The sequence below is a fragment of the Mastomys coucha genome, unplaced genomic scaffold (assembly GCF_008632895.1).
Source record: "Mastomys coucha isolate ucsf_1 unplaced genomic scaffold, UCSF_Mcou_1 pScaffold16, whole genome shotgun sequence".
NCBI lineage: Eukaryota > Metazoa > Chordata > Mammalia > Rodentia > Muridae > Mastomys > Mastomys coucha.
Window position 1 is genome coordinate 56,294,534 of NW_022196898.1, and position 9,594 is coordinate 56,304,127.

General features: G+C 51.6%; 2 protein-coding genes across 3 annotated transcripts; both read left to right on the top strand.

Moving 5' to 3' along the window:
• Window positions 1-912: 912 nt before the first annotated feature.
• Window positions 913-1,896, top strand: LOC116093275 (translation initiation factor IF-2-like). The gene has a single exon (XM_031374647.1). It carries the CDS (start codon window positions 913-915, stop codon window positions 1,462-1,464), a length of 552 nt encoding a protein of 183 aa, XP_031230507.1. The 3' UTR covers window positions 1,465-1,896.
• Window positions 1,054-9,594, top strand: Amigo1 (adhesion molecule with Ig like domain 1). Of its 2 annotated transcripts, XM_031375168.1 has the most exons (3): window positions 1,245-1,375; window positions 1,804-3,416; window positions 6,421-9,594. In XM_031375168.1, the coding sequence occupies exon 2, from the start codon at window positions 1,900-1,902 to the stop codon at window positions 3,376-3,378; it is 1,479 nt and encodes a 492-aa protein (XP_031231028.1). In that variant the 5' UTR covers window positions 1,245-1,375; window positions 1,804-1,899; the 3' UTR covers window positions 3,379-3,416; window positions 6,421-9,594. The 2 variants fall into 2 exon arrangements, with proteins under 2 accessions (XP_031231029.1, XP_031231028.1); XM_031375169.1 differs by having other exon boundaries at window positions 1,054-1,375; window positions 1,839-6,521.

Sequence of the window (9,594 nt, forward strand, 5' to 3'; positions counted from 1 at the left end):
TTCTTAGCAAGCTAATTTGCTGAGACATTAATTTCAAGGCGTGGCCTTGCTACTGTAAAAGACTGGAAAGAAAAACTTGCTAATTTCTCCCTCCGTGTCCACTATCTCAAGAATGAATTCTTGGATGACTTGGTCTGGGTTCATCCTGGGCCTTACCCCCAATCATCAATTTTCATACATTGATTAACAGCCTCTTTGTGTTTAGAGAGGCCATCCTACAGAAAACACCTCAATGCCCACCACTGGCCTTCATTTTTGAGAATTAAGGTAGTAGAGAAAGTACTAGAATTATGATCCAACAACCAGGAAGTGCAGGTACTGCTTCGGGAAGAAGACAAGTGGGAGAGCTCGATAGGACTGGAAGTGGGGAGGCAAGGTGGGTTGTCTGTGGAAGGACACACCCCCCAAGCCCAGTCGTGACTAGCAGGCTTACAGGCTCAGCAGGTGTGTTCTTCAAAGGTACTCCAAGATGTATAGACTAGTGGCATCAAAAACAGAGAGGGAAAAACAAAACCAAAACCAAACCAAAACCAAAACAAAATAAAGCTCTTCCCCCCTCCCCAAATTTTAGTGACTTCACAGCTCCAAAAAGAAAGCAGAAGGAACGTCAAAAAACGTTAACTAACGAATTTCCCGCCAATACTGACAGCAGGAGGTGAGCCAGATTTCTTTAATTTGGAAAATGAAAAGACGCGTGCCGCTTCTTGCCCCGGGAGTCAGTTCACCGGTTCCAGCGACCTCACTCCTCCTGTTCGACTTACTTTTCCCGACAGTGAGTTTGGGTAGGAAGGAGCGGTACTGGGGCATGAAGAGAATGGAGAAAATGAGGCTAGGGAGGAGAGGCGCCGGAGGGGCCACGCTCGCTCGCTCGCTCGCTCGCTTTGGAGGAGCATTTCCAGGACGGCAGAGGAAATGACCCCTGACTGCAGCGGGCTGCCCGCGCGTCCGCCGGGAGCTGGAGACAAACACACGCACGTGCGCCCCGCCCCCGCCGCGCGCACGCGCCCCGAGGCTCCGGCGGCGGCGGCGGCGACGGGCGGCGGGCGCGCGCGCGGTGCTCGCTGCCCCCACGCTGCTCCCTCGGCTGGGATCGCGGCGTCTCCCGCTCGCCCCACTGCTTCTCGCCCGGCCGGTGGCTCCGGAGGCGGCAGTCGTGCCTGGTGGGCTCGGGTGGTCGGGCGCGGCGGTCCGGGAGAGGCGGCGGCGCGGGTGGACAGCGCGGAACCCAGCAAGTTCCTCGCAGGCGATGTCGCCGGGCTCGGGCCCCTGCGTACGCCGGGCGCCGTGACAGGCCGGCCGGGGAGGCGCGGACCGGGGAGGCCGCGACGGAGCTCCCGGACTGACCATGGGCTGAGACGCATCCTCCGCGGAGCAGGTGCAGTGACCGGAGGCTCTGGGGAGGGAACCCGCGCCGCAGGCCCCGGGAACCCCCGGCCCTATCCAGCCCCATACGTACCCTGTTGACCTTCCCTGGGTTCCTCGGGAAAGGCCCTGATGACCCCGCCTCCAAGCCTCGAGCGTGCAATCCCTGTGACACCCTACCACTGCCACCACAGGGGACACGCTGTGCACGCCCTCACTCTACACCCGCGACCCTAGCCCACTGGGCCTTTGCGCCAATGCCTCTGATGCCCTAGTATTTTGAGCCCACAGCTTGCCTCACTGTGCCTGGGAACTACCCGGGACAGCTTCCCCTTTCCACTCACCAAAGGGTGGGAACAAGGGTTGGAGAGGAAAGTGGGAGTGGTGGTCTTTGCCCTCCTGAGGCCTTGGTGACTACAAACCCATCCTCTTTCTCCCAAGCCTGGAGTGAAAGTGACCCTTCCATCCTCCACCAGAACATGCCGGGGTGACTCTCTCCCAGATCCTGCGGCCTTCCTCGCTCTCCCCAGTGACACTATGCAACCCCAGCGTGACCTGCGAGGCCTCTGGCTCCTGCTGCTCTCCTTGTTCCTGCTTCTCTTTGAGGTAGCCAGGGCCGGCCGCTCTGTGGTTAGTTGTCCCGCCAACTGCCTGTGCGCCAGCAACATCCTCAGCTGCTCTAAGCAGCAGCTGCCCAGCGTGCCCCAGTCTTTACCCAGCTACACAGCACTCCTGGACCTCAGCCACAACAACTTGAGCCGGCTGCGGGCCGAGTGGACCCCCACCCGTCTGATCAACCTGCACTCCCTGCTGCTGAGCCACAACCACCTGAACTTCATCTCCTCTGAGGCCTTCATCCCCGTACCCAACCTTAGGTACCTGGACCTCTCCTCCAACCATCTTCACACGCTGGATGAGTTCCTGTTCAGCGACCTGCAGGCGCTGGAAGTGCTGCTGCTCTACAATAACCACATTGTGGTGGTGGACCGGAATGCCTTCGAGGACATGGCCCAGCTGCAGAAACTCTACCTAAGCCAGAATCTGATCTCCCGCTTTCCTCTGGAGCTGATCAAGGATAGAAACAAATTACCCAAACTAATGCTCTTGGATCTGTCCTCCAACAAGCTAAAGAAGTTGCCCCTGACCGACCTGCAGAAATTGCCAGCCTGGGTCAAGAACGGGCTGTACCTGCATAACAACCCCTTGGAATGTGACTGCAAGCTCTACCAGCTCTTTTCCCACTGGCAGTACCGGCAGCTGAGTTCTGTGATGGACTTCCAGGAGGATCTGTATTGCATGCATTCCAAGAAGCTGCACAATGTCTTCAGTCTGGATTTCTTCAACTGCAGCGAGTACAAGGAAAGTGCCTGGGAGGCTCACCTGGGAGACACCTTGACCATCACGTGTGATACCAAACAGCAAGGGATGACCAAAGTGTGGGTGACCCCGAGCAATGAACAGGTGCTAACTCAGGGGTCCAATGGCACGGTTTCCGTGAAGGATGGCAATCTTCATTTTAAAAAGGTGCAGGTTGAGGATGGGGGTGTGTATACCTGCTATGCCATGGGGGAGACTTTCAATGAGACGCTGTCTGTGGAGTTGAAAGTGTATAACTTCACCTTGCACGGACACCATGACACCCTCAACACGGCCTATACTACCCTGGTGGGCTGTATCCTCAGTGTGGTTCTGGTCCTCATATACTTGTACCTCACCCCTTGCCGCTGCTGGTGTCGGGGTGTGGAGAAGTCTTCCAGCCATCAAGGAGATAGCCTCAGCTCTTCTATGCTCAGTACCACACCCAACCATGACCCTATGGCTGGTGGGGACAAAGATGATGGTTTTGACCGGCGGGTGGCCTTCCTGGAACCTGCTGGACCGGGGCAGGGTCAAAATGGCAAACTCAAGCCAGGCAACACTCTGCCAGTGCCCGAGGCTACAGGCAAGGGCCAACGGAGGATGTCAGATCCAGAGTCGGTCAGCTCGGTCTTTTCTGATACACCCATCGTGGTGTGAGCAGCATAGGCTGATGGGGAGGTTCTGCCCCAGGAGAGGTAGTGTACCCCTGAGGGATATGACGGGGTGGAAGAGAGGGCTGGCTGCCCAAGGGCGTGGGTTCCTCCTGACCACCAGGGAATTGGTCATGGGCACAAGAGGAGGCAAGACCCCAGTGAGGGTGTGGATGCTGCAAGTTTCACATATGGATATATTAATCCTAAGGCAGATGCCACACCCCTACCCAAAGCCTTGGCTATTCTCAGTGTGGTAGAGGAGGAGGGAGCGCATCTGAGTTGGACAGGAACGAGGAATGGGGTGAGGGGAGGAGCAGATTCCCTAAACTTTTTTTGAGGTCATCCCTAGCTCCTTAAGAAAAAACCATTTGAAAAACAACTTTTTTTTTTCTGTCTCTGCCCACCCACACCTGCGGAGTTGTGTGTGTTGGGGGAGCCTCCACAGGAGCCATGCAGGGAAGCTGCAGTAGCCGCTCTGGTCAGGAAGTCACACTCGTAGCTAGAGAACTGGAAACCTTTGGAAAATGAGTCAGGAAAAGGCCGAGACCTGGATCAATAACACTCCCTAAAGCTGCTGTGAGACTTCTCACTAGTGCTGTCTTCTTTCCCCGGGAGCCCTGAGTAGGTGGATTTTTGCGGGAGCCTGGCCTCTTGCCTGTTAGTTATGGCAGCAATGTGGGACATTATGTCTGTGCCTTGTCCTGGGGCAGGTGGCACAGATGGGTACAGAATGAATTAAGAGGTCCCTGTCATAGCATAAAACTTGTAGATAGGGCATAAATTCCAGGTAGGCTAATTCCCTGGCTGGGGGAAAGTTTTGATTAGCATTTGACTCTCGGTGTCTATCTGTCGGGACAGGAGGAGGGGATACTGAGGAAGGAGCATTATGCCACTTGCCGCCACTATGGCACAGGGCTGCCACACTTGCTGGAAGAACAGGGAAAACCAGCCTCTTTGATGTAGCAGCCAGCCAGACCTACCTGATCTTCCATGTATGCCATCCCTTCCGTCAACCTTCCAGTCAGCTCAGGTGGGGCTCTGAGCCTTCCTTAGAGGGCTGCTCTGCAAAGGAGGAGTCGGCAAAGCCCGGTCCTGCTCGGTTAGACTAGGTCTGGAGATAGACAGGCCCTCACGTTTATCTTCTCTCTGCTCACAAGGCTGCCTCACTCCTGCAGAGTGTGGGATTTTTGTCATCTGAAGGGTTGGAACCTAGTGGTCTCTGTCCCAGAATGGCGATACAGAGTGTGGCTTAAGAGTTCTGTGTTCCCTCACCTGACTGGAAGGCAGGCAGTCTTGTCACAGAGGCAGAAGGGGCAGTACACTTTGAAAAGTCAGTCGGAGATCGGGGCAGTTGTGGCTGTCAGAGCAGAGGCACTTAAAAACAAACCTAGCCTTAGCTTCCATCCAGGCTCGCAAAATGCTTTGGCTGCAGAGATGACTGTGCCCTGCATCCTGTGAGCATACTGCAGGCCCCAGAGGCAGTTGTTCTAAGCTTCGGAAGAGGGGTGGGCAGGGCAGAGGTGACCGTGTTCCCCAGTGTTGGTCTTTTCCGGTGTCTTTTCTTTCCCTTGTTTCCTGTGGTTGGAAGTTGTCCAGGTCCTCCAGTTTCCTGACCTGCTTTTGAGGCTCTGACGGGGTGTTGTTTACCTGTGGGTGAGGGCTGCCTAATGCTTCGAGGGCCTGTCAGGCTGCTTATAAGGACTGGGGAAGAGAAACTGAAGTAAACCTTGTCCCCTGTCTGCTCCTGGGATCTCAAGGCTGCTGTCCATCCTTTATTAGTAACCTAGTTTTGTCAAGAGAGAAGTGCAGCGATTCCCCTTAAGTAGTTGCATGCTCATAGGTACGCATGCTCATAGGTATGCATGCACGCCAGCACCTTGACCTCCACCAGGACAGTGAGTCTGTGGCCCCCTCTGATGCCACCATTTCTAGAACGGCCTCCACCCACGCACACCGCTTCTCACACACAGTTTTCTGGCACTGCAGGAGAGACAGTGACCATGCCAGGCTCCTCAAATGCACAATCTCTTGTACTTTAATTTCTGAACACCCTGAACTTTTACCCATATCTCCATGGAGCTGATTCACTTTTCTGCAGATGCTGGAGTTAGGGGGACCACACACTCACAGGTGGAGCCTTTGGGAGAAGGGTGGTAAGGTACTAGCTGGTTCATCAACTCCTCAGGAACCAACCCTCCCTAAAAACTACATACCTGTAAGACAGGAGGCTAGAGCCAGAGTAAGGAAGGACTCCAAAGGATTCTGGCCGAGGCTTGGCAGCTCTGAGTTGTTCTTCCTGTGTCCTATTAGTCAAGGGTTGGAGAGGAACCGGTTGTATTCCAAAGACTTCTGGGGACTTTGGCACCAGAGATTCAAGAGCCAGACCTCCACCCTCAGACTTGTCGGGGAATGAGGAAATCTCTTAGGTGGCAGCATCCTCTCCTGACACTATCGAGGGCTGTGAGACTCTTTCAAATGGAAGTCAAATGAAGTTTGCCTTCTGGGGCATTCTAGCTGAGCTCCTGAGGACCAGGAGAGTAATTTTCTTTTTAAGTTTGACTCTGCAGCCTAACTCTCCCTACTACATCCACTGACTTGGGCCCTAGTTCAAGGTACCTGCAGGACATGTCTGGACGCTCCACCAAAAACCATTTAACTGACTGGTCTCTTCTTGTGGTTTCAGTTCTTATAACCCAATGGTAGCTTTGTCCTTGTAGGTGGGACGTATGTGTTTATTTGTATTCTGCATAGATGATCCCATTAGACCTTGGGAAGAAAACAGCCAAGTGTAGATATAAGAAAAGATGGCCTTCGCCCCATCTGTACCCATAAACTCTATCTCCCAGGAAGGAGAAGCAGGTTTCTCTGGAGATAGGATATGACAGGGCTCTACAGTCTGTGTAATTATTTGTGATCTTTTTCTTTGCTGTTATCTATGGGGCCCCTGGAAGAGGCCAGGAAAGGGTAGACCCGTCTGGGGAGAACAAAGCCAATTTTCCGGGTTCGTGTGTGTTCTTGCCTTGTAATTCTTTTTTTCTGTGTCTAGGACTCTTCCTCCCACTGTGTACACCAGGCTGGCAAACCTCAGAGCCCATGGGCTCTATAACTAGACAATGACCATTAAACCTGGCTTGAGTCTCTGCTCTGGCACAGTTTGTGGTTGGTGTATTTACTTTAGCATGTGGGTGGGTTCAGTATACTTCAAAAGGGTGTGACATCAGAAGAGAGAATCTCTTCTAAGTGTTGTTATCTATATCGTCTAGGAAACTAAGTATAAAATCTGAATCATCCAGGCATTAAGATTAGAGAAGAGAATGGCAAACTTTCTCTCTCAAGCCAGACAGTAAATATTTTAGGCCTTAGAGGATTCACTATCTATTAAACCTCCACTGCACTGCCGTAGCAGACAAACACCCACAGACAGTGTATAGATGAATGACCCTGGTTCTGCCCCAACATAGCATTCTGTCTGCTGGAGGGAAGTGCCCGAGGCACAGCCTTTTATAAGGGAGAAAAGGGTACACAGCTTATAGTTTTGGAGGACGGAAGTTGAAGATCCCATGGTCCCACTGGTTGTTCATGTCATGAGGGCCTTATGGTATGTGTCAGTACAGTAATGGGAGGAAATGCAGAAGAGATCACATAAAGAAACAGGGTGAAAGACAGGTTCTGTAGTCTGTTTGCCCTTTTTATAACAACTTGTTCTTGTGAGAACAAACCAGGGCCCGATGAGAACTGCATTACTGTCTTCTAAGGACAATGCCCAGATGACCTATCTCTCATTAGACTTTATGTCTTAAAGGTTACACCACCCTTCAGCTGTACCACACTGAGGTCCAAGCTTCTAGGACATGAATCTTTGAGGTACATATTCAAATCCCTGCCAAAACAGAGCATCCAATGAAAATGTACCAGTGGGCACTAAAATGTTAATGTCTTTTCAGTTTTCTTTTTTCTTTCTCAACCTGTTAAAAAAGTAAAAGCTACTATATTCTTTCAGACCACACATAGTCAGGCAGGGCAGTTTTCTAATTTGTGAGATAGCCTTAAAAGCAGCATCACAGTGCCTTTAGCAATCAAGAGATTAGATACGCTGGGCCAGGGCTTGTACATGATGATCTGCTAGATCCCCGAGGAGAGGGCTGCCTCCCTACAGGGTTCTCTTAAAAGGCTGGATCAAACTTTCTAATGGTACAGTGGCAAAATGCTTGGGTTGGAAGGTTGCTTTTTTTTTCCCCCCTTAATGGTGGGAAACAGCTCACTTTCATAAAATTTTGATTATTACCAGGATATTTTCATCTTGAGCTAAAAGCATATTCATCTCATGGGTATGTTAATACCCAATGACTGTTTCATGTGCTCTAAGTATGCTGTGGAATGGAAGGAAAAAATGCAGAGTCTTCACTTTTTCTTATAGATATCCACTTCCAGAAACTGGATTAGACTGTGAAGTCTGGCTGGGCTCTTGAGGCTTCTGGAAAGGACTCTCCCAAAAGGATGAGGCCTAGGCCTGTACCATCCTATATGTGAGATCTCAACTGACCTCAGAAGCTAAGTGGGGTCTGTCCTGGTGTGTACTTGAATGGGAGACCAAAGAGGGAGAATATGTAATTACCATAACCTCTTATGTGTATGAAGTTGAGCCACTGTAGCCCTGTTCTGTCTGGGAAGTTGTCTGTCTCACTTCAGGAGGAACAGTGAAGCCACTTCACTGCCAGGCATATCAGGTCAGTCAGTGAGATGCCGAGTAAGGTCAGAGGTCTCCCATAGTCCGCATCTGTGTATTTCCTCATCTTTACAAAGTTGCCTTTGCTATGGCTGACTGCCTGGTTGAGAGGATGGCGCTGGTAGAGAATAGGCTGGGGAGACTGCTTGGAGTTCTCCGAGGCTGTATCTCTTCTGCTGTTTATGCCCACCCCACTCCCAAGCCACAAACTCCCTGGATCTCGGATATGCAGTTTTGTCTGCTGGGTCTTTTAAGACTTTCCATCATTCCTCTCAGGCAGCACTTCAGGGAAACAGAAGCCCAATCTGACAGGACAAGGGTGCAGTGCATGGGCTAGCCCAGTCTTTCTTCCACCTGGCCTCTCAACTCCTCCCTTTTCTGTATTTGTACCACTTATCTTGTCTCCTAGGCAACCAGTGGTGATGCTGTGCTTTCCCCACCCACATGTCAAAAAAAGCTCTGGCCCTGCAGTAAGGACAGTTGGCTTTTTTGGTCAGGCCACAAGGAGTCTATGCTGGTGGCTTCCTCTCCCGGGGCTTTGAAAGAGATGCCAATCAAGCATCTCTTTCATCAGGCACAGGCAATGGTAGGTAGAAGGTATCAAATGGCTGGGATCCTTAGAACCACCCTGAAGCCTTCTGGTACGTGCCAGCCTGATTACTGTCCCCGGAGCACAGAGGGCATAGAACTATGGCCTGAGAGCCATCCTTTGGTGAACCAGGACATACAATCCTATTAGGTGGCTTCTGGGTGTCCTTCTGCACTGGCATAGATAATGTGCACAAAGATTGGCGAGGACTGTGACTAAGTAGGACTTGTATTTCTTTTCCCTCCCTCCCCTCCTACTGCTCCCTCTTTTGGTATGATTACTTTAGGTGTGGTCTAAGCATCACTGCTAGGACATATTGGGAGAGAACTAAGAACCTTTTTTAAAAGAGAGGGTCCTGGGAGCCACTTACGTCACTAGTGACACAAAATCAACCCCCAGATTCCACAGACTAACCTGAAATGGTTCCTTCACTTACTTCAAAGACAGGTTAAAAAACTCTTTGGGAGCCAGGCAGTGGTGGTGCACACCTTTAATCCCAGCACTTCGGAGGCAGAGGCAGGCAGATTTCTGAGTTCGAGGCCAGCCTGGTCTACAGAGTGAGTTTCAGGACAGCCAGGGCTACACAGAGAAACCCTGTCTCAAAAACAAACAAACAAAACAACAACTACAACAACAAAAACTCTTTGGGGAATTCTGACAATAGCTGGCCACTAATTAATAATGGGCTGCTGTTCTCTCAGCACATCTGGGCTAAGGCTGTCCCACCAGAGGTAATCTGTTTGTATTCAGCCCTGCCCAGTGCTGAGCATCTACTTCCAACCCCTTTCCAGGGCAGTTCTGGGGCACTGCCCCCCAGCTCCCCAGCCTGGCTCCAGCTTCTGTTTTCTTTCAGGCAAGAATGGCTGAGGCTAGACTAGTATTTCATTCCTGGATCCCAGGACAGA

Bases quoted from the DNA above. Each gene is read 5' to 3' on its own strand.
- Amigo1 (XM_031375169.1), top strand. From the start codon at position 1,900: ATGCAACCCCAGCGTGACCTGCGAGGCCTCTGGCTCCTGCTGCTCTCC.
- LOC116093275 (XM_031374647.1), top strand. From the start codon at position 913: ATGACCCCTGACTGCAGCGGGCTGCCCGCGCGTCCGCCGGGAGCTGGA.